The sequence below is a fragment of the Heptranchias perlo genome, chromosome 6 (genome assembly GCF_035084215.1).
Source record: "Heptranchias perlo isolate sHepPer1 chromosome 6, sHepPer1.hap1, whole genome shotgun sequence".
NCBI lineage: Eukaryota > Metazoa > Chordata > Chondrichthyes > Hexanchiformes > Hexanchidae > Heptranchias > Heptranchias perlo.
In genome coordinates, this window is record NC_090330.1 from 6038797 (window position 1) to 6063888 (window position 25092).

Consider the following 25092-nt stretch of genomic DNA (forward strand, 5'->3'; position numbering starts at 1 on the left):
TTCCTTTTTGTTAATTGGTTGGTTGGGTGAAGTATACCCCACTTCCTTTCCACCACACCCCACCACCCTTTTTCTCTTTTTTTTTCTCTTTCTTTCTATTTTTCTTTTCTATCTTTTTCTTTCTTTCTACTCTTACTCTTATCAGTAAATATTTCTACTTAGTAACAGCTGAAACTCCAGACTCTAGGCTGAGGTTATCCAAACTTACTTCAGGCATGACCCTTAGTTAGTCGGCATGGCATTGAACTGGCACTAATTAAGTAAGTTTGAGGTCAAACACTTTACTGTATCTGCCTGTTATAAACTGACCTGGGAGTGCTTGAAATGGAAAGTGTTCCATTCCCCAGTGTGGACAACCCTTCACATGGTATTTTTTTATGTTCCTGATTTTGTTCCCAACAAGAGTGTGTCAACATTGACTAAGTATCTAGAGGGTCTGTGGCCTTGGCATGTAGTTTGCAATTTTTCCCTCTCGTATTTATGGTTTCCAAACTTTTCTGGGCGATAGTCCTCTGATTTTAAATACGGGCTCTCCCTCCTCTCCGTGTCCTAACTTCCAAAGGCAGTGTGAGCTGTCCAAACTATTGCCCAATGCAGTCTCTTGGGTTATAGAGCAAGAAAATACCATTCTATTGAGTCAACAGAAAAGTTCAGAAACCTGGTGATCTTGGAATCTGAGCAGGACCATCCGGTCTGCAAATCTACTCAGACTGAAAGATACCTGGTCCCTGATCCCAGGGGGATCTGGCTTAACACTGGGAACAGCCACCTTGTATGACCCTTGAGAAATCAGGTGAATGTAAAAAAAAAATCCTGTGGCACTATTTTGAAGAACAGGGGATTTTCCCCGGTGTCCTGGCCAATATTTATCCCTCAACAAACGTCACTTAAAGATTATCTGGTCATTATCACCTTGCTGCTTGTGGGACCTTGCTGTGTACAAATTGGCTGCAGCGTTTCCTACATTACAACAGTGACTACACTTCAAAAAGTACGTCATTGGCTGTAATGCACTTTGGGGCGTCCTGAGGTCGTGAAAGGCACTATATAAATGCAAGTCTTCCTTTCCAAATGAGATTTACAGAATTGCTCCATCTCTCCTGTTGGCCAAATGCAGGAACGGTTCCAGGAAGTATCCACCGCATCTTGTGGAAGTGGAGGCTATTCAGCACAAAACCACTCAGATATTCCACAAAGTCTACTTCCCCGATGACACAGACGAGGTAAGTGAAAGGTTGCATACCTGTGTAAAACTGGTGTGTTGTATTAATAGTCTACAAGGGCGTAACATGTAACACGCAGGTTAACTTTGAGGCAAAATACTGGTGCGATGCATTTAACCGCCGCACAGAATGGTGAGGGGAAAGGATTTACCTGAGCCCTTTGCTGAACTCTGGGTCGCATATTTAGTCAATGGATATCGGGTATGTACAAGTGTTTGTATAAAATCCCTTCCATTGCCTTCCTTGGCCGTGCGTTCACTCCAGCTGCACCATGGAGTTCAGTAGAGTGGACTTGCTTCTATCCTTTAGCTCACCATTCCCTGGTGTTGGTTTAATGTGTTTCTCACCTCAAACAGATGTACTGGATGATGACTGCATTGATCCCTTTGCTGGGAGATGAGAGTTTGTCCTACACTATTTGGTTTGAAGCATGAGGGGCCACCTCCATACAATCAGCACAAGAACAATTGCCTCATGATAAGACTATATTTACTGTCTGTGTGTCTTAGCATTGTTTCGGGATAAGACTCCCTCGTTTTTGAGGTATTCATCCCTTGGATGAGTGTGTATGTGTCTGTCGTGGAATGGGAGTGAAGGCCCCACTTACTGATCATTGTGCTTCATAGACACTGGGTGAGCCACTGTGTTGTGAGCCCCCAAGAATGGGTCCTAGACTGCTTTTTATTTCTCCCATTCCAAGCTGAGGCTGGATGTCACTCGTTCTGATTGTAATTCTATGTAAATATCTGAGTCTGCAGCACAGAAACAGGCCATTTGGCCCAACTGCGCTGTGCTGGCATTTATGCTCCACACGAGCCTCCTCCCTCCCCTTTTCATCAAACCCAATCTAACCCTAACAGCATAACCTTCTATTCCGTACTCTCGTGTACCTATCCAGCTTCCTCTTAAATGCATCTATACTATTCACCTCAACTACTCCTTGTGGTAGCGAGTTCCACATTCTAACCACTCTTTTTGGGTAAAGAAGTTTCTCCTGAATTCCTTTATTGGATTTATTGGCGACTATCTTATTTAAGGCCGCTGGTTTTGGTGTCTCCCACGAGTGGAAACATTTTCTCTGCGTCCAACTTATCAAACCCTTTCATAATCTTAAAGATCTCTATCAGGTCACCTCTCAGTCTTTTTCCTAGAGAAAAGAGCCCCAATCTGTTCAGCCTTCCCTGATGAGGATATCCTCTTCAGTTCTGGTATCAACCTTGTGAATTTTCTTTGTACCTTCTCCAGTGCCTCTATATCCTTTTTATAATAATGGAGTCCAGGACTGTGCACAGTACTCGAAGGTAAATTTGAGACAACAGGTGAAAATGTAAAAATGTAAAACACTGCGTTGTCATAAGCAACGCAAAATCGCACGGCCCGGAGCATTAAGCATAATCGTTCCATTCCACAGGCCTTTGAAGTGGAGTCGAGCACCAAGGCTAAAGATTTCTGCCAGAATATCTCAGCCAGACTGCTGCTGAAATCTGCCGAGGGTTTCAGCTTATTTGTGAAGATCTCTGACAAGGTAACCAGCTTCTGAGGCGACGGTGAGACAGTAAGAGCGCGCAATGAAAACTGGAGACACTGGAAGTTTGTATCTGAAGAGCAAAGATAGGTTAATGTATGGGGCGGGTAATCCTTCATTGGGACTAGAACAAGGGTAGCCGTGAAAATCCCACTGTAGGACTATCTCTGCCGTTTGAGAGGAACGTGCCAACTGGTGTAAAATAGGGGTGACAACGGCACTTTATACTAATTGAGGGGCCCCAATATAAATACAAACGTTGTGGTTTACAAGGAGGACCAGACAATGAGGAGGAGGAGATGGGAAGAGTTTTTGGTCTGGTTGAGGAGACCAGCTTTAAGACATTTGCGTGAAGCAAGAGGGAGGTAGTCAAGGCCAGCAGTTTGTCAGGTGTTCAAACCTGCTCTTCCACGTTAATCTTAAACTTCATTATAATTGACTCACGGAGACCCATCGCTTCCCATGGTATTTTTGATCAGAATGCTTGTACTTTGTGACCTTTTTTTGGTTTTTGAGATACCCCCAACTGTACCTGGCACCGACCTCTCCGTGATGGTGAGACCAGGTGCTGCCCACCGAACAGTGTGAAAACGTGGGCGTCTGTCGGGTGGCAGGAGCCAAGCGTTGCGGAGGTAGAAATTCCACGGCCGTTCTCCCCATTCTCTTGCCGCAAGCTCGGCGGTGGATTGGCAATAGCCGTGGAGAAACGGTGGTTTATCGGGGGGGGGTGGGGGATCCGCCGATCTTCCTCTGTAGCTACGTGAGATCAGAAGAACCGCCCCAGAAGTTCTACCTGTCTTGGGCACTTTTGAGCCTTAAATGGAGGCTCCCTGCTGCCTTGGGGTAAATAAAACACACATTATCGTGCGACCGCCCCCCCCTCCCTCCCCACGTATCACCACGGTCTTGGTTAGGCCTCCAGATTTGACCGCCTCGATTAGGTCCCCCGTGCCGTGTGAGCTTTGGATTCAAACCCTCTAGCTGCGTGAGGAGCAACGGTTACTAATGGCGATCGTGTTGGTCTTGTCAGGTGATCAGCGTTCCAGAAGGAGACTTCTTCTTTGACTTTGTGCGACATCTCACCGACTGGATCAAGAAAGCTCGGCCGGTGAAAGACGGTAAAGCATAAAAAAAACCACAGCTTTGGCCTTGCTTCGCTTTGTAAAATCTGGCCCGGGCGCGGACTTATCATTTGCTCTTCCACCCCTGTTAATCTGGAGATTTAAGGGGCTCTTTGTCTCTGTGCACGTTGCTAATTGTGGGGGGGGGGGAAAAGACCTTGCTTGCTGACCGTGCGTTTTGGGAAGCCTATGATTTACTGACCATTGGAATCAATGGATGGAAAATCACCGAGGTAGGGGTGGTGGGTGCCTGTGATTTCCCGATTAGTGACCAGGCTCCCCACAGGCAGGATCTACTTGGTAAATTGGGCCGTGGGTTAACAGGAGCACAGCCAGTTGAAATCTGTCAACAACTTGCATTTATATAGCGCCTTTCACAGAGTAAAACGTCCCAAGGCGCTTCACAGGAACGTTATTAAACAAAATTTGACACCGAGCCACATAAGGAGATATTAGGACAGGTGACCAAAAGCTTGGTCAAAGAGGTAGGTTTTAAGGAGCGTCTTAAAGGAGGGGAGAGCGAGAGATAGAGAGGCGGAGAGGTTTAGGGAGGGAATTCCAGAGCTTAGGGCCTAGGCAGCTGAAGGCACGGCTGCCAATGGCGGAGCGACTAAAATCAGGGATGTGCAAGAGCCAAGAATTGGAGGAGCGCAGAGATCATGAAGGGATATCAATGTGTGCAAAATCATAGAGTCCAGATTTTGACGAGTACTGCAGTACAGTGCTGGGACTGGCACAGAACGTCCAATAAATTGTGCTGAGCGGCAAACGGACATTGACCACCGTCAGTAAGTAACTAACTCGCCCACAAAGTTTTTGCCGGCTTCCGGGCGCCGCCTTGCCTCAGCGGAGACCTGCGAGAAGTGCAGCGATCTTTCCCGGGCTCCTCTGAGCTGAGAGGGCGGAGAAAGTATCTCCACCAGTCAGCTGGAAGCATTGTTGACAAGCCCGCAGTCAAATCCAGGAAGTGTCGGGTAAATTAGTAAATTCTCTCTCTAAAATTAGTCAGAGAAAGTGAAATAAAGAGGGTAAGATTAAAAGATAGTGATAAGAGACAAAGAATAACTTAATTTAAATTTTTTTTTAAATGTCCCCAACAACAATTAATATCTGGAGGAATGAGTCACAACCTTTTTTAAAAATTGATTTTCTGTGTTCGAGAGGTTGTTTGACAGTCATCAATACTTACCGTGCCATTAAAAAATTAGGCCTAAAAAAAAAAGCATACTTTTATTTTTAATGGAGAGAGAAGTTTGTTTCCAGCTGGGCAGTGCAGCAAGTTCGCACTGGTCCATTCATTCAGCCAGCGAGATCTCTTTTAACTTGAAGCTTTCAGACGAGCAGGGCAAATGGTCATGAATTTCCGTGTTTGACTGCGCATGTGCGCTCTCCTGGAACTCGCTCTTCCATTTGCCCTGAAGTAACGGTCAGCCCTGATAGCCTCGCTGTTAGTTCACGAGCAGTTTCCGGGCCAATGTGTTTGATTGTTTAGTGGGTGTTGCCTTCCATTACCGGAGCCCGTCTTCATCATATGAAGGATATCAAGGCCTTGGAGATTGGTCCTGGGGATGAGGGACTTCTATGGAGAGTTTGGAGAAACTGGTATCGTTCTTAGAGTAGAGAAGGTTGAGAGTTTGATAGAGGTGTTCAAAATCATGAACGGTTTTGATAGAGTAAATAAGGAGAAACTGCTTCCAATGGCAGGAGGGTCTGTAACCAGAGGACACAGATTTGCGGTAATTGATAAAAGAGCCAGCGGTGAGATGAGGAGAATTTTTTTTTTTACATGGTGAGTTATGATCTGGAATGCACTGCCTGAAAGGGTGGTAGAAGCAGATTCAGTAGTAACTTTCCAAAAGGAATTTAATCAATTCTTGGAGGGGAGATGATTGCAGGGCTGTGGGGAAAGAGCAGGGGAGTAGGCCGAATTGGATAGCTCTTTCAAAGAGCCCGCACAGGCACGATGGGCTGAATGGCCTCCTTCTCTGCTGTAAGATTGAGGGTTTTTTTTTAGGATTAGTCAAAGATCATGAGCTCAGTCTGCTTTGTAAAATAAAATGGAAGGTAACAAAAGGTATGTTAGGTTTTGATTTTTTTTTTCCCCTAGGTATAGTGCCTTCTCTGACCTATCAGGTCTTCTTCATGAAGAAGTTATGGACACATACAGTTCCTGGCAAAGACCAAATGGCAGACTCCATCTTTCATTATTACCAGGTAGTATGCTGACATCAATAGAATTTAACTTTCAGGACAATGTTGAGCTTATTGCATACTATACTGATTTTTTTTTTAAATGTTGAATTATAGGGAAAAATGGCCACTCCCCCTCCCCCAAGCCATGGAGAATTGGGCTAGTGTTGTAGCCCTAACTCCAGCCTCCATTGGGTGAACTTTACGATCAGTTGGTCAGTGTTTTTGTATCTTCGCACTCTTCCCTTGGAGAATAGTGTGAAGGAGTGGAAGGATTTGCAGGCTGATTAACAGTCTGACAGGCCGTGATGTGAACTCCTTCCATGGTCACCATCTTTTGTACCAGCCAGTAGGGTTGTTAGTCCTATACGGCCGGAGGGTTTTATGGGCTCCTACAAACCATACAATGAAGTGGGGGGGCCACCCGCTGGATGTCAACCCAAGAATTTGGAGCCAGAGCTCTGGTTTCCACTCGTCGGGAGTGGGGTTTGAACCCTTTCATCTTCTGACTCAGAGGCACAAATGTTACCACTAAGCCAAAAGCTGGCTCCCTGAGAAAGGGGAAGGCAAGAAATGTACCTCGTGTGGAAGATAAACACCGGCATATACCTGTCGGAGTCACACCTGACAACAAAAGTGCAGTCACCATAGCAGGCCAGCTTTTGGTCTCGAACCTAGTTGAGAAGGGACCCTCCCTGCACTAATTGAACTGTAGAGGACCCTGGTGCCTGAAATGTACTCTGGGAACATGTTTTTTTTCTTTTCTCCCCTGTTGCAGGAGCTGCCAAAATACCTGCGCGGTTACCACAAGTGTTCGCGTGACGAGGTGCTGCAGCTGGCTGCGCTCATTTACAGGGTGAAGTTTGAAGACGACAAGTCCCAGTTCCCAAACATTCCCAAAATGCTGAAGGAACTGGTGCCGCAGGATTTGATCCGCCACGTCTCGCCGGATGACTGGAAGCGGGTGAGACTGTTGCCTCAACCTTTTTGTTCTCGGGATGTGGGCGTTGCCCTGAGATGATGGTTGCTGCTTTCTGTTTGATGCAACTGAGTGGCTTGCTGGGCATCGGAGGTGGTGCAAAAAGTATTTACTAGGATTATACCAGAACTGAGAGGTTTTACTTATCAGGAAAGATTGAACAGGCTGGGGCTCTTTTCTCTAGAAAAGAGAAGGCTGAGGGGCGACCTGATAGAGGCCTTTAAGATAATAGGGTAAACGTAGAGAAAATGTCTACACTTGCGGAGAGTCCGAAACTAGGGGTCATCAATATAAGATAGTCACTAATAAATCCAATAGGGAATTCAGGAGAAACTTCTTTACCCAGAGTGGTTAGAATGTGGAACTCGCTACCACAAGGAGTAGTTGAGGTGAATAGCATAGATGTATTTAAAGGGAAGCTAGATAAACACATGAGGGAGAAAGGATTAGATGAAGTAGAGAGGGAGGAGGCTCATGTGGAGCATAAATGACGGCATAGACCAGTTGGGCCGCATGGCCTGTAGACCAGGTAACGACAGCAGGTTTCCTTCCCTAAAGGACATTAGTGAACCATTCGAGTTTTCATGACAATGTGACGGCTTCATGATCACTTTTACTGATACCAGCTATTTTATTTCCAGATTTCTTTTTTAAACTACCATGGTGAGATTTGAACTCATAACCTCTGGGTTACTAATCCAGTAACATGATCACTACACTACAGTGCCCATAACTAACATGGTGTAATTATATTTTAAGGGGTGGGGGGGTGAAGGATTCTGGCATTTGTGTGACATTAATGGAATTGATTTGGGCTGTGAAATAAAAACACGAATTGCATAGCTGGTGATAGAAAATTACTCATGTTTTAAGGAAGGATGAAGTTAGATTAATGTTTTAGTTGTGATCCTTCATCTCTCTGTGATTTGGAATGCCTCTTTTGAAATTATTGAAAAATATCACTAACAATGCCTTAATGTCAAATTGGCCCAAAATTGGTCTGTCTGTATTGTATTCGCAAAGATTTTTGTGAAGTGATGCTGTTACCTTAAGTCTCAGTTGAATTAGTTTCAAACCAGACTGAGAGGGGAAATCTTTGGCTTGGATTATTGACAATAAAAGCTGTTCTTCCAGTATATCGGTTTACCTGAACTTGATTCTTTCAGATTAACTTCAGTCAATAAATGTGGACGGCCAATGTTTTTTTGTGTTGACATGTCAAATTGATAAATTCTTGAATATTCTGCTACCTTGATGTATACTTGGAACTCGCGAATAATTGACGTGTTCCAAACAAAATCTGTCGATGGGCTCAGTAAAGTTCCCTGTTTTGCCAGTTGTCTCCTCCTTTGGCCAAATAAATTTTGAAGAACCAACTTTTTTCACAACTTGCTGACTCATTCTTCAATCTCAACAACTAATGATTAAATCGCATCTGCTGATGCACTGCCCTGTCCATAGGTCATTGGTCCATCACTGCGTGACTTCTTGTAATGGGAGTCGGTGTCTGTTTTATGATGGAATTGTCCCACCTATGCTAAGAGACTTGAATTTAGTATTCTGTTGGCTCAGTTGAAAGAAAGAAAGAGACTTGCAGTTATATAACCACCTTTCACGATCTCATGACATCCCAAAGTGTTTTTTTGAAGTGTAGTCACTGTTGTAATGTAGGAAACACGGCAGTCAATTTGTACACCGTAAGGTTCCACAAACAGCAATGTGATAATGACCAGATCATCTGGGTTTTTTTTTTAAGGTGTTGATTGAGGAATAAATGTTGGTCTGGACACCGGAACAACTCCCCTGATCATCTTTGCAATAGTGTTATGGAATCTTTTAAGCCCACCTGAGGGGGCAGACGGGGCCTCGGTTTCAAGTCTCATCTAAGAGACGGCACCTCAGACAATGCAGCGCTCCCTCAGTACTGCACTGGAGTGTCAGCCTAGATTTTGTGCTCAAGCCCCTGGCTTGAACCCAACACCTTCTGACCCTTAGACGAGAGTTGATAGTCAGAAGGATGTGGGTGTGGGTCCTGCATTAGAACTTGTGTCCTGACTAACTGTGACTGTCTGTCTGGGTGGATAGTAAAAAGCTTTAACGGAAGATTGCAAGGGTTGATAGGTCAAATAGGCCAAAGGGCAGCCTTAATCCAAATCATTGATCTATCACTTGTTTTCCTGGTGTTGCTCCCTTGGGATCTGAATACAACTTGTCTAATTTTGTTCCCTTTTTTTTGGAAAAGTCCATTGTGGCTTTTTACAACAAACAGGCAGGAAAATCGAGGGAAGAAGCTAAGCTGTCATTCTTGAAGATTGTCTACAAATGGCCTACATTTGGATCAGCTTTCTTTGAGGTCAAGGTAAGGAGCATTTATTTTTTATTTTTTTGCATTTCTATTTTCTGTTCCGGTCAGGAGGGTCAGCACTTGGGAAGCGCTGTCACATACAGGAATTACGTAGAATGTACAGCACAGAAACAGGCCATTTGGCTCAACTCTTCTGTGCTGGTGTTTATGCTCCACATGAGCCTCCTCCCTCCCTACTTTATCTCACCCTATCAGCATATCCTTCTATTCCTTTCTCCCTCGTGTGTTTATCTAGCTTCCCTTTAAATGCATCTATACTATTCGCCTCAACTACTCCTTGTGGTAGTGAGTTCCACTCTCTCTGGGTAAAGAAGTTTCTCCTGAATTTCCTATTGGATTTATCAGTGACTATCTTATGTTTATGGCCCCTAGTTCTGGTCTCCCCCGCAAGTGGAAACATCTTGTCTACGTCTACCCTATCAAACCCTTTCATAATCTCAAAGACCTCCATCAGGTCACCCCTCAGTCTTTTTTCTAGAGGAAAGAGCCCCAGCCTGTTCAATCTTTCCTGATAGGTATGACCTCTCAGTTCTGGTATCATCCTAGTAAATCTTTTTGGACCTTCTCCAGTGCTTCCAAACCCTTTTTATGATCTAGAGACCAGAAGGAAAAATTGAGAATGTTCATAACTTGAGCTGATAACATCCTCCTATAATAAGTACATTCACATTTTACATTTACACGTCAAAGCATTTGTCTACCTGTTTTCTTAGCATATTTGCTAACATTTGGGCCTTCATTCATGATGTGTCCAGCTGTGGGATATTGCCAGAGGTGGAATACAGCTGTGTTCCCTCTTTTGCTATCCGTTGGGAAACACGCAAAGGAATGCTGTTGGAAAGCAAGACAGTCTCACTATTTGCAGAAAGACCTTTATTTTAATGGAGCTATTGGTCCACTGTAGTTTGATTTTTCTCCCTTTTTCTCGAGTGAAGTGCCTGCCTGTCACTCAGTGACTCCTCACCTTTTTTGAAATCAAGAGTTTGCCAAATGGCGACCTCAAGTTCATTCCTCAGCCCATCACTCTTTGGTACAACATTTGGAACATTCCTGAGAGTAGCCCTTGCGCAAGACCAAATAACTAAACTTCAGAAGTAATTCATTGGCTGTGAGGATGTGAAAGACATGAGATACATGCTTCTCGCTCTCCTCTTAGTTTCTCAATGCGAAGGATTTGGTTCTTGAGTGACGTTATATTTCCCTTCCTGCAGCAAACGACTGAGCCAAATTACCCAGAGATCCTTCTGATTGTGATCAATAAACATGGAGTAAGTCTGATCGATCCAAAGACAAAGGTAATTGTAGTTTGCTTTTTTCTCTTCTCTATCGCCATCCTCCTCTTCCACCCAAGGGCTGGGCTGGTGAAAGGATCTGATTGCTGGTGTCTGGTGTTCTTTAGCTGCTCAACAGAGGAGTCTAAGAACACCAGGATCACATTTGCAACGTGTACAAATTCTATGCACGACATCTCCTGTGTATCGCAGCGGTTTGGTGTGAGGAATGTTTTGCAAAGTCTACGTACAGATTAGGATCTCCCCAACTAAATAATTTCAGCTGTGAACCTATGATTATTGGATCAAAAGCGAGAGGCAAAGATGAAGAACACAATGCAACAGGAAGGACACCAGCATTAGGGATTGATTTACAATCTACTTTCTCTCTTCCCCTCCCTCCAGCCCGCTGTTTGCCTCCCTCCAGCCAGCTCCCTTTCCTTCCCGCCCGCCCGCTCTTTCCCGCCCGCCCGCTTGTTGCCCTTAAAGGGCGGAGGTGAGCCGCCGCCTTGAACCACTGCAGTCCGTGCGGTGTTGGTGCTCCCACGATGGCGTTTTATTAGGGAATTCCTGGATATTGATGCAGCAACGGTGAAGGAACTGCCATATACGTCCATGTCAGGATGCTGTGTTCCCTGTAGAGGAACTTGGAGGTGGTGATCCCACAACATTGCTGCTCTTGTCCTTCTCAGTGGTAGAGGTCATAGGGCAGGGAGGTGTTGGTAAATTAACCCTTTGTGAGTTGCTGCAGTGCACCCTGTCGATATTACACATACTGCAGCCACAGTGTGCGGTTGGCGGAGGGGGTGGATATTGAATTGGTCAGTCTCGCTATGCTACTTGTATACAATGTAAACACCTTCCCTCTCATCCTCTTTTGAAGGACATTCTTACCACCCACCCGTTCACCAAGATCTCCAACTGGAGCAGTGGCAATACGTACTTCCACATCACCATTGGTAACCTGGTGAGAGGCAGCAAGCTCCTGTGTGAAACCTCTCTGGTAAGGGCAAACAAACCTGTGGAAACTTAGCAAACTGCTGTAAACTTGAGCTCATCCAAAACTCTGCTGCCCGTATCCTAACTCGCACCAAGTCCCGTTCACCCATCATCCCCCTGTGCTCGCTGACCTACATTGGCTCCCGGTCCGGGAACGCCTCAATTTTAAAATTCTCATCCTTGTTTTCAAATCCCTCCGTGGCCTCGCCCCCTCCCTATCTCTGTAACCTCCTCCAGCCCTACAACCCTCTGAGATCTCTGCGCTGCTCCAATTCTGGCCTCTTGCACATCCCTGATTTTCATCGCTCCACCGTTGGCAGCCCTGCCTTCAGCTACCTAGGCCTTCAACTCTGGAATTCCCTCCCTAAACCCCTCAACCTCTCCCTCCTCCTATAAGATCTCCTCAAGAGCTACCTCTTTGACCAAGCTTTTGGTCACCTGTCCTAAATATCTCCTCATGTGGCTCAGTGTCAAAATTTGTTTGATGCTCCTGTGAAGCACCTTGGGACGTTTTACTACGTTTAAAGGCGCTGTATAAATGCAAGTTGTTGGTATTTAGAGCTATTTAACTGTTATGTTCGGTCAGTTATCAGCCAGGTATGGTTCCCACCCATCCAGTTTCGAACTGGGCTAGTGCACTTTATCAATGGGCTACCAAAAAATTTTCTGAAGTGTAAACCAATAGCGCAAGTCTTTTAGTGCGTTTTCCTTGTCTCCTGAAGGCAGCTTTCACGTACATTTTATTAACAGCAAACCACACAACTCAAGCCATGATCTTGTTGGACCCTATCCTGTCTCCCGGTTTAGCCTTGGCAACCCTTGAGGCAAGAAGAAATAATCAGACCAGTAAATCCACGCAAGGAGGTGGTACTGGTCTTCTGTAGGACATCAGTGGGACCACACTTGGAGGGTTGTGTCCACTATTGGCTCCTAACGTATTGGGGAGGCTTCAATGCAATGGGAATGTGTTGAAGAATGTCAACACAGATGGGGCTGTTCAGTGAGTCGTGAAAGAGCAGATGGGGCTGTTCAGTGAGTCGTGAAAGAGCGTTTCTCATTTGGGAGCAGGAAGGAAGGCGGCCAAAGTGAAGACAACCCAAGTCCATAATTCTGAGTGAACTTTGTGCTTCTTGAGATGAAAGATGTCTGTGCTGGAGAGTGAACAATTTTCCACTTTTTTAAGCCGAGCACCTGCATCGAACGTTCCCAGGTTAGGTATAACACGGCTAGCTGCAGAGTAAAGCTCTCTCTACACTGCTCCAACAACGTAACTTAAAGCCCAACTGCAAAAGAGCACCTTTTATAGCTGCGGCGTGCTCATTCCCACTCTTCCCATACCAGCCATCTTGCCAGTTCTGCGCCAGTTAGCGTTAAATTACGGGTAGTTTTGAGCTGTGGGCTCGTGACCCACCAGGAACTGGGCTGAGACTGCCCAAATAAAACAATGCAACTCTTCAAATTATGACAGTAATTAGCAGTGTGAGCATGGAGAAGGTTTTTGCGCTGAGACATGACCATGAGCTGAGAATAGCTTGAGTTAAAGATAACTTGAGGAGTAACTAAACCATTAACATTAACCTGGGGAATAGACTACCACTGAATGCAGTGATTCTCGACTGAGGGAAATGGGCTTTGTGCCAAGGCCGTAGTTGTGATAACAGACACTAGATCTTGGCTTCCTTTTATCTAGTCTTACCTTCTGAGGTTCTTGTGTGAAAAAAACATTAATATGACATCAAAAGAGGTAGGTAATGAGAGCGATCATTCCACTGTACTTTACAGAGAAATACAATTCCCTGTATATGATAAATCGTAGTCCAATGCTGCTTTAATTCAAACTGCATGGTGTAGTCGCAGGACACTGCTGTGCATTTGTGCCTCCTGGTTGTGGACAGGAGGGTGAGTCACCAGCCCAAGCTGTTTGACTAGAAATGGAGGTAAAGATGTTCGAGCAACTTGTCTGTGCACCAGCCCTGGAATTCCCTCCCTAAACCCCTCTTCCTCTCCACCTCCACCTCGTCCTCCTTTAAAACCCATCTTTTTGACCAAGCTTTTGATTGCCCCAACCAAATATTTCCTCCCTTTTGGCTCAGCATGTGTTTCTTTAATTACACCCCTCTGAAGTGCCAGGAGACGCATTTTTCTACGTTAAAAACACTATGTAAATGCGAATTGTTTTTGACTTTGAGAGATATGAAGAAGCCATGTGGCTCAGAGATTGAAAACCAAAATTTTCAGTGACCCATTGACTGGCATGAAGGAAGTAAAGATGTATCTCTATATTAGTGACCTGGACATGGGTATACAGGGCATAATTTCAAAGTTTGCAGATGACACGAAACTTGGAAATGTGGTAGACAATGTGGAGGACTTAGACTGGTGAAATGGGCAGATGGCAGATGAAATTTACCGCAGATACATGTGAAGTGATGCATTTTGGTAGGAAGAATGAGGAGAGGCAATATAAACTAAACGGTACAATTTTAAAGGGGGTGCAGGAACAAAGAGACCTGGGGGTGCACATACACAAATCTTTGAAGGTGGCTGGACAAGTTGAGAAGGCTATTTTTTTTAAAGCATATGGAATCCTGGGCTTTATTAAGAGGCATGGAGTACAAAAGCAAGGAAGTTATGCTAAACCTTTATAAAACACTGGTTAGGCTTCAGCTGGAGTATTGTGTTCAATTCTGGGCACCACATTTTAGTAAGGATGTCAATGCCTTGGAGAGGGTGCAGAAAAAATTTACTAGAATGGTCCCAGGGATGAGGGACTTCAGTTATGTGGAGTATCTGGAGAAGCCGGGATTGTTCTCCTTAGAACAGAGAAGGTTAAGGGGAGATTTGATAGAGGTGTTCAAAATCATGAACAGTTGTGATAAAGTAAATAAGGAGAAACTGTTTCCAGTGGCAGAAGGGTCGGTAATCAGAGGACACAGATTTAAGGTGATTGGCAAAAGCGCCAGAGGCGACACGAGGAAACATTTTTTTCACGCAGTGAGTCGTTATGATCTGGAATGCACTGCTTGAAAGGGTGGTGGAATCAGATTCAATAGTAACTTTCAAAAGGGAATTGGATACATACTTGCAGGGGAATGGGACTAATTGGATAGCTCTTTCAAAGAGCAGCCATGATGGGCTGAATGGCCTCCTGTGCTGTGCCTACTATCTTACTATGTGAATTATTTTAAATGCATATACAAAGAAAGACTGACTTTCATTTTGTATAGTGTCTTTTCCATATTCAGGCTGTCCCAAAGTGCTCCACGACCAATGAATTACCTTTTTGAGATGCAGTTACTGTTCTTCAGGCAAACACAGCAGCCAACTTGCTCACAGCAAGATCCCATGGACAGCAATGAAATGAATAAATGACCAGTTGATCATTGTTGGGAGTGGGGATTGAGGGATGAATGTTGGCCAGAAGAACTCTGTCATTGGATCTTTTACATCCACCTGAACAGCTAGACGGGGCCTTAGTTTAATATCTCATCCAAATGACAGCATCTCTGACAATTGAGTGCTCCCTCCATTCTACAGCCTAGATATAGGAAGTTCTGGTTTCTGCTCCCAACACCCAAGAAAAATAACGAACTTGTGCCTTTCACGATCTCAGGGCGTTCCAAAATGCTTTACAGCCAATTATTTACTTTTTGAAGTGTGGTCACTGTTGTAATGTAGGAAACACGACGGCCAATTTGCGCACAGCAAGATCCCAGAAACAGCAACGTGATAATGACCAGATCATCTGTTTTAGTGATGTTGACTAAGGGATAAAAATTGGCCAGCACACCGGGGAGAACTCCCCTGCTCCTCCTCGAAATAGTGCCATGAGATCTTTTACTTCCACCTACGAGGGCAGCCGGGTCCTTGGTTTAACCTCACGTCTGAAGGGCAGAAGCCTCTGACCGTGCAGCACTCCCTCAGTACTGCACTGGGAGTATCAGGCCTAGCTTTTGTGCTCAAGTCTCTGCAGTGGGACTTGAACCCACAACTTTCTGACTGAGGAGAGAGTGCTACACACTGAGCCACAGCTGACGCAAAAGGCACTCAACCACGCATACATGGTTAGTTGGGCGAAGGTGGGATGTGACGGCTGACAAATGCAACCTTTTATCAAAAAGGGATCGTGCTTTTGGATCCCATTCTCAGAAGCATCTGTTGCCTGCAAGAAGCGTTGCTTTAGAATGATTCTTGAACAAAACATGATTGTTGAACACAACAGCCGCGGCTCGAGAGGAACCCTGTGGTGATGGATGAGCCTTGTCAGAAGGGAGCTGATCGTCTAAATAAGTCAATGAAGGAAACAAATGCTTCCCTTTCAATGCCAAAAAAAAAACCCTTTTAATATTTTAGCGGCAAGAAGGCTGGCAAACACACTATAGGTTTGAGAACAGAACCCCTGTGTGTTCAGTTTCTCTGGGGGTTCCATGGCAAGAATACAAAATAATGAATAATGTACGGTAAGTAATTAAAACGGAAGGAACTGCTGCACATGATGATGGAAATTGTAACGTTTAGTGTCTCCATTTAAAATTAAACACTACCCCCCCTCTACTCTAGTTAACAGAAACCTTTGTTAGATTTGGTGTTTAAGGATGAGCTACCATAGTCTTTAATTGAATTGAACATTGCGTCAGGAATTTGTACTGAATCATCTCCAAGTGAAGTTGGATAATTTCCCATAATGTAGATAAATATTTGGGAATAAGCTGCTGGAAATAAAACTTTGCATCAACAGAGCTCACTACCTTCACACATGTCTAAACCCACCCTTCCTTTTCTTTAATTCATTGTTTCCCACCTGTAATACAACTGGTGTCATGAATTAGGGGTTACGGGGAGCGGGCAGGAAATTGGACATGAATTTAGATTTGAGGTTAGGATCAGATCAGCCATGATCTTATTGAATGGCGGAGCAGGCTCGAGGGGCCGATTGGCCTACTCCTGCTCCTGTTTCTTATGTTCTTATGAATTAAGCCCAATCTGCCAGGTCAGTGTCCTACTGCACTCCCACTGTAACTACTTTTCATATGTTGTGCATGAGACCACCGGGTTTCAGTTTTCAGAGAAACACAGTAAAATTGTGAAATGTGATCCCAACATACTTTTTTATTGAAGAAAAATCCTGAAATCTAATGTAATTAAAAGGAATTAATATATTCAAAAGGCAAAGTAGTGTGGATGCTGTAAATCTGAAAACCCCTCAGAAAATGCTAGAAACACTCCAACTATAAAGAACGATTGAACAGGCTGGGGCTCTTTTCTCTGGAAAAGACAGAGGTGACCTGATTGAGGTCTTTAAAATTTATGAAGGGGTTTGGTAAGATAGACTTAGAGAAGATGTTTCCACTTGCGGGAGAGACCAGAACCAGGGGCCATAAATATAAAATAGTCGTTAATAAATACAGGAGAAACTTCTTTACCCAGAGAGTGGTGAGAATGTGGAACTCGCTACCTCGAGGAGTAGTTGAGGCGAATGGCATAGATGCATTTGTGGAAGCCGGATGAGTACATGAGGGAGAAAGGAATAGAAGGATATGTTGATAGGGTTAGATGAAGAGGGGTGGGAGGAGGCTCGTGTGGACCATAAACACCGGCATGGATCTGTTGGGCCGAATGGCCTGTTTTTTTTTTAAATTCGTTCATGGGATGTGGGCGTCACTGGCAAGGCCAGCATTTATTGCCCATCCCTAATTGCCCTGGAGAAGGTGCTGTACATTCTATTTAATACAGGCTTCTCTGCAGACTCGAAATGGTTCCTATTGAATTGATGGACCCTCTCCTTTTTTTCTCAAAACAGGGATATAAAATGGACGACCTGCTGACCTCTTATATCAGTCAGATGCTGACCTCTATGAACAAGCAGCGGAGCACGAAGGCCAGTAAGTGAACTTATTATGACTACTGGGTTTGGGCCTACGAGGTGATCCAACTCCTGAGGCCCGTGGGAAACCCATGCAGCTGGAGAAGCACGTTCTCCACGCAGGTCTGGAACATGAGAAGGAGTCCTCTGCAAAGTTCTTCCGACAGCAGCCCAGAGTCCCCCTCGAGTGAGGACGACTACTTGTAGTGTGTGCGTGCGTGTGTGTCTGTCTGTCTGTACTCTACGTTCTAGTCCCTCAAATGTACAACAAGCCAAAAAAAAAGAAATCTGGGCCTACAATGCAGGCTTCTTGTGAACTCTCGCTGCACTTTTTGATAGATCGCACCCAAGTGTTATTTTACCTACTTGTCAATACTGCCCCTTTCATCTAAAGTAAACAAATCGTACGGGTTTTAATCTGAGTGCGCATAACGATTCTACGTCTCCGTAAGTTGCCGAGGTTATTTGTAGTGCATCATATCTCGTGATGCATGGTGGTTAATTTTCTCACCGTAATAGTTATGTCAAGTTTTAGTGAGCAGCTGGTCACGTTACTGCTCTGACCCTGTCACATGAAGAGTAACACGGTTGTGCACCGTAGCAACCAATGTGACGTACCCTGCTGTATATTTCATGAAGTAGCAGCTTCGTTTTGGAGTGAGGGAGTGATTTGGGGTTGTAACACTGACGAGGGGTTTGCTCAAGTGAGGTTTCCAAACTGCTTTTTGTGTTGCTCTGGTAGTTTTGCCATCTGAACCCGCCCTGGTCTTGTCACACCCTTTGTACTCCCACCCCCAACTGTTTCTGTATATAGTTATTTATTGAAATGAGTGCAATTTTTTTTTTAAGCCTGGTTTTTAGTGGAGTCAGCTGAAAGAGTCCCTACTTTGCCCGTCAAAACACGCCTTCTCTAAACTAGAAATGGTGTCCATCACTGATGATGGACTATCCAAGTGACCACAGGATATTCAATTCCATAACCTTCCCCAAATCATTGACACTAGGGTTATTCATAATCTAATCACTGCCTCAGCTAAGGCTAACTTCTCCCCTCAGTCAACCTTTCCAAAATAAAACCACCATTTTAGTCACGTTGCCACTTTGGGCATTTGAGGTTCTATTTTAAATTGGCAGTTTGGGAACTTTTATTTATGTTCACTCGTTTTCTCTCCCCCTCCTCCCTTTTTAAAAAAAAAACACAACACTTTGCTTAAAATTGAAAGAAAGTTTTAATCTCAACACCGCAAGTAACCTTCTCTAGAAGTTTTGAAATTGTGTCTGATTGTGGTCACCATGATTCACACAACTGAACAAATCACTCTCTCTCCCGATCAGCCTTGTCCTGAACAATGGCTCTAGTCAGGAACTAGCAGTGAGTCTGTCCTTGGCCTGTATGTGGAAACTTTCGGTCAGCATGTGCGGAGAGCACAAGCAAGTTGGCGTTTCAGGTGTGACCCCCTCCCCCCCACCTTCTGAGCTGAAGTAGGGTCCAACCTTAAAACACCAACTGGTCTGTTCTCTCCGCAGATGCTCTCTGACCCGTTGTGTTTCCAGCACCTTCTGGTTTTGTTTCAGACTTCCAACATCTGCGGTGGTTGTTTTTTTTTGTTTTACACATTAAGTCGGGGTACATTTTTAAAAGGCCGTATGGCCTTCTGGTCAAGACTCTTTTCTGTAATGGATAGCTGACCCGTCGATGCTACCAATGGGAGACTGTGTGCAACGAGGGGGGAAAAAACGGACCAAAGCGACTTTGCTGCATAAAGCTTGTGATTCTTGAGCTGAGGCAGAAGAGGTCATTTTTGATTGTAAATAGTGACTCCCTTCAGGAAACAGGGCCACTCCCCATCGGGGGTGAGGTGGGGAGTGGAATATGTTAGCATGTGGTCCAAGTTTGTAGATGGCTTTACAATACCAAATAAGATCGCTGTTACTTAAGACCATTTTTTTCCAATCAGCAAAGGCTTCTTGGCTCATTTCCAACCATTCTCTCTTTTTGAAACTGAGAACCTGGTTTGATCTTCGGCCGTGAACCAGTCCAACACCCGGTAAGCTCTGCACCCTGACTCGCATCAAACTCTCCTTTCCTGTAATCGATCTTTATTTTTATTTCAGTGAATGGGTAGCGTTTTATTTATAGACGACGACGGCTGAAGCAGCTTTAGCCAACTGGATGGAGTCCAGCGCTAAATTACGATGGAAAGCTGTTGGATTGACTTGGCTTAGCAATTGCTCATCGGCTTCCAATAATCATTGGGACAATGTCCCTGATTGCAGTGCCCAAGTCCGTCCAACTTCGGTTATGCCCTAACTGGCGGTGCCTCTGTGCCTTTTACACAGATTATATATTATAATCATTTATTGCTAGCAATTCTTTATCCACAGATGGCAATCGTTTTTGCTTTCATGGATAAACAGTTATCAATTTGTGTTGACACTGACTACGTGCAAAGGAAGCATTATAATATAATATTCTTGTTTCCAGCTTGCTTTTTTTTTGTCATTTTCAACAGTAGATGGGTAGATCTGGGTTCATTTTATGTCCTTTTTAAATGGGCATCGCCATTGCTGATATTGGAATGGTGCTTCAATGCACGGTGAAGATACCCATTATCATTTGAGTGTGAAATAAAATTGATATGTTCCCCTTTCTGAGCTTTCTTCCTCCGCAGAGCATCAACGACCTTCTCCTCCTCTTCCTCCTCCTCCCCGCACCCCCCCCTCCCCCCCCGCCCCCACATTTTAACTTGTTATACACAAGCCTTTGTGAAGTTGGCCACTACAGTCTGATCCTACAATGCACCAAAAGTGGAGGTCAGATCCCACAATGCGCCCTAGGCAGTCTGTGAAGAACTGCATCCAGGTCAGCCCGTGGGGCTTTTCATTAGAACGAGCCCTTTCCTTCGCTCGGAGGCTTGATGTGTATTTCCCCCCACTTCACTCCTTGACATTTCCCCCTTGCGCTGTTACTGCCGACGCCCGTGGTCGCCTCATCTCCCAGCAACCGGGTGGGTTTCGATGGGCTTCCGGTTGGCGTCCTGCTCTTACTGCCTCGACGAGTCTGGACTTTATTGTCACTGTGCCTGTGCTGCTCACTACTGTGACTCCGAGTTGCCCGTGGACACATTTCTACCTGATGATGCTTTCTTAAAATACGTGTAGTTTTTTTTTAAACCATTCCATTCAGAGCCTGGGGAAGGCTTTTCCATGAATAGCAATGTCCCCATCAGGCCAGGGACTTCATCAGCAATGCCACTTGGAGATATTATGGCATCAGTGGTGCCACGTGGAGATATTATGGCATCAGTGGTGCCACTTGGAGATATTTGGCAATGAATGGTCTGCACATAGCATGAAAAGTTTGCAAACTCTGTCTGAATGATTAAAATTGAGTAAATGAATGTGGCCGCAGGTAATAACTGATGCTCACTGTGTAACCTTTTTGATGAGTACCCTTTTAGGTGTGTGTGTGTGTGTGTGGGAACTTCACACTCCTTTTTGGGTAAGAATGGTTTATGGTGCTGATGAAGTATTAAGAGCTGAGAGCATGATGCCCAACACCGGGAGTAAATAGCCAGCGTCGTCCGGAACGTTGAGACGGATGAAGCGAATCGGTCAGCTTCAATTAACAAAGACGTTACCTTTCGGTCATATAATTGCCTGGGCCCTCGGGGGGTGGGGATCCCAACCATGTGTGTGCACGAGATCCATTAGTGGGAGCTAAGCCATTGAGGCAGGCCCCAGGGGCAAGGAGTGGGACTCGCTTTCTGTACGGTCTGTAACTAGGAACAGAAAAGGGCATTCATTTGGTGCAATCGCTCAAACATCCAAGTAGATCAAAGCAAGATACGTGTCTGGATGAGGAAAGGTCAGTTGGCCTACTTTACCTCATCCAGGTAGAAATGCCTACAGCCCCATTATGCCCCCCCAACAAAGAGAGACTGCCAAAGTTTTTGCTTCCACTAACTTTAGACAATAGTCCATTTCAAGTGTTGATCACTATTAGTGTGAAGGGCCTCCTAAATCTGCCTTTCACCAGTTTGACCCTATGCCCCTTTGTCATGCTTTCATGGCGTACATTGTGATAGCACTCCAGCCTTGCCTTTTCTGTACCTTTTTGCTATCGTATACCTCCGAGAACTCCTCAGTTGCCTCTTTTTTTTCCAAAGACCAAGAAAAGACCCAGTTTCTCTACTCTGAAGAGTGTCAGCTGTGGCTCAGTGGGCAGCACTCTTGCCTCTGAGTCAGAAGGTTGTGGGTTCAAGTCCCGAAGACTTCAGTACAAAAAAATCTAGGCTGACGTATCAATGCTTTACTGGGGGAATGCTGTGCTGTCTTTCGAATGAGACAGTAAACCTTCTCTGGTGGACGTAGAAGATCCCATGGTGCTATTTTGAAGAAGGGCAAGAATATCTGGTCATTATCATGTTGCAATTTGTGGGAGCTTGCTGTGCAAAAATTGGCTGCTGCATTTCCTACATTCCAACAATGCCTGTGCATCAAATGTACTTCATTGGCTGTAAAGCACTTTGGGACGTCCTGAGGCCGTGAAAGGCGCTATATAAATGAAAGTTTGTTCTCTTTCCTTTTACAGTAGCCATTTTGTATTAATTACAAGCATCGTACCAGACTAACAGACAAGGAAGAAAGAACATTTCATTTCATGTAGCGCCTTTAATGACCTCAGGCCACTCAAAGTGCTTCACAGCCAATGAAGTACTTTTGTATTGTCGTTGTAATATACCAGGGAGTAGTGACCGGGATCTTTTGCATCAGCCTGAGAGGGCAGACAGGGTTTAATGCCTCATACTAAAGACGGCACCTCTGCCAGAGCAGCACTCCCTCAATACTACAGAGTGAGAGAGAGCCTGGGTTATGTGCTCAAGTTCTGAAGTGGCACTCGAAACAATGAGATAATATCTAATCTTTTTGTTCTTTGCTACGGTCTTGGTCTCCCCTAGGTGTACACCCCATCCTGGCCACTAGGGCAGACCTGCTCCCAAGAGCTGGCTGATGCGTTTCTTGAGGTTAACACAAGCAGTATGGGGTGACTCGTTCCTGGGGGGGCGGGGGGGCGGGGGGGTGGAGTGTCGAGCCTGCACATGGTGCCTACTCTTGAGGGAACGGCTAAAACCAAGAGATGTCACGCTATGTGCAAACCTGGGTCGTCGGACTCTCTGGCTTAGCACCAAGTAGCACTATGCAAGCATTTGTTAATGTAATATTACACCCACTGTCACTGTCTAACTGGGTCTGATGTGGTGTAGTGACCTTGTGTACATGTGGTTTTGGCTGATTTTTCACAAATTTTAGCACAAATTATTTTAATGTGAATGAATTATTTTTATGCCTCCTGAATGTTCCCAGTGAACAATCAGCCCCAGTCACGAGAAGAACTGTTAACATCTCATGGGGTTAGAATTAGAAAAGATTGTTTATAATCTGCGTACAAGTTTACAGCGACTGAATAAGTCGAAAACCATTTTTGTATTATGTCGGATTTTTGCCAGTACTTTGGGGATTGTATTATGAGAAACATCCATTTATCTGTGAAATCAGAAGCCAGTTTGCTTCACTTTTGTCCGTCCTAGGGACTGCTGGTTTCCCTCAAAGGGGGGCCATCTCATGAAAAGCCATTATAAACTGATGAGGCGGGGGGAAGGAAAGGTTGAATGACATCTTTAATGCACCCTCTCGCTGAGTGATGACTCATTGAAACAGATCATGATCTCATTTGTGTGCTGTCATAACAAATGAGGCGTTTCTTTTATTAAAGGGTTTACTGAGGTGGTGCCCTCTTGAAACTGAAAAGGTCAGCTGATAAATTATGGAAGTGGTCACAATATATTCTCACTGCGAGGTCCAATTTGATCTTATCCACGGCTAATCTCACCAAAGGGTGGAGGGTAACTGGTGTCGCTCTTTGTTTTTCCAATCTGTCCCCAACGAGTCTAGGCTTTGGGAAACGTTTTAATGTATCACTGCCCACATTTCATCCACTTGTATAATAGTCATCGAGTTTTACGTGTTAATAGGACAGATTTTATATCGGGACGTTTGGGGAAAGTTTGTGCAAAAGAGTCTAGGAAGTGTGTGTTTGGAGGGGAGGTGAATCACATCCTCCGTGAGGAGGGGGGGCTCCAATATAAAGTACGTACCAAAATGGAGACCTGTCACTGTAATGCACTCTCTCTCTCTCTCTCTCTCTCTCTCTCTGGGAAGGGGAGGATTTGGACGTGCTAAAATTAGACAAAGTGTGCACGTTGGTGTATTTGCTCGTGACAATGTTAGCAAAAGCACAGTAATTGTAACTTTGATGCTAATTTTTTCCCCCCCCCCCCACTTATTATACCTAAAGATGCAGCAGGAACTGAGCCTGGAACCAAGTCCAAAGCCATGTTGGTCCCTTGTCCCTTCCTCGTCCCTCTCCAACGCACGCACACGCCCCCCCGTTGTCCACTGTAGATAAAAAGAAACCATTTGTTTTTTGTCCCCATTGCATTTGGCCGTCTCTGACACACGAACAATATTTGTAAATAATGTTAATAATGAACGTTCATATGGTGACTTTTATAAACTGGTGTGGATGCGTGGGGCATGGTTTGTGAGGTAAATCCCAGCTGTGGGATGAAGACAGTGTTTGATTTTCTTTCCCTTTTCAGGAGTAGAATAATTCTGGTGTCTAATGTTCTGTGTCTGCAGTTTGTATCTGTTTGAAGAATGTACACCTGTGGAATAAATATTTCTGTGATGTTGATTTCAGTCCTTGTGTGTGTGTATATGTTTGTGTGTGTGTGTGTAAGTAATTTCCATGGCTACCAGTGTTTCTGTGGAGCTGACCATAAGGAGATACACGATGTCGTGAGTGTAACAGGCTTGGGAGGAACAGGTGACTTTGGACCTATGGTTCCCAAAGCTCTCCACCACAGGGGGTTTTCCTCTTGTCATATCTGGGTGCGTTGTAGATTAATTGATAGAGATTAATTGCTATGATTAGTCAGTAACTCCATTATCGTTGTATCATGCGACTACTAGGATGCTAGAAGGCAAACTAGATGGACCTCATTCTTTTTACATCTAGCTGATACTAAAATTAAGAGAGCAGTAGCGACAGAGATGCAAAGAAACACTCCAGGCTTGACGACGAGGGAGAAGATCCCCCCACCAACTCCTCAGGACAGCTAGCAATGGGCAATGAATTCTGGCCTGGTCAGCGATGCACACATCCCGAGAACTACTAATGTTTAAAAAGTGCACACCTATTTCTGTAATTCCTCGCTGAAAATACTTGATAGATACTTTCCTCTGTGCTTGTGCTCCTGGAGTACAGTAACAAACTTGCAAATGTGGAAACAGGCTCAGAGTTTCAGAATTACCCTTTAGACATGTACATTAGATTGCACGGAGAAGGCTCCTGTAACTGGATTTCTAGCTGTGTCCACCAGGTGTCAGTATCTCTCACGTTACACGACTGTGCTCTTCCAATTTGGTAATAAAAGAAAGACTTGCATTTATATAGCACCTTTCTCGACCTCCGGATGTCCCAAAGTACTTTT

The 25092-nt window shown here is 44.7% G+C and overlaps 1 protein-coding gene across 1 annotated transcript in view; it reads left to right on the forward strand.

Annotated features, from left to right (window-relative positions):
* Positions 1-24298, forward strand: part of myo7aa (myosin VIIAa) — a 118608-nt gene extending 94310 nt beyond the window's left edge. The window contains exons 40-48 of the mRNA XM_067985673.1: positions 1118-1223; positions 2635-2748; positions 3779-3866; positions 5977-6083; positions 6838-7023; positions 9281-9397; positions 10615-10698; positions 11558-11677; positions 17474-24298. Of these exons, the coding sequence (XP_067841774.1) occupies positions 1118-1223; positions 2635-2748; positions 3779-3866; positions 5977-6083; positions 6838-7023; positions 9281-9397; positions 10615-10698; positions 11558-11677; positions 17474-17563 (1012 nt within the window). The 3' untranslated portion in view covers positions 17564-24298. The remainder of the gene's footprint in view (positions 1-1117; positions 1224-2634; positions 2749-3778; positions 3867-5976; positions 6084-6837; positions 7024-9280; positions 9398-10614; positions 10699-11557; positions 11678-17473) is intronic.
* Positions 24299-25092: the final 794 nt, after the last annotated feature.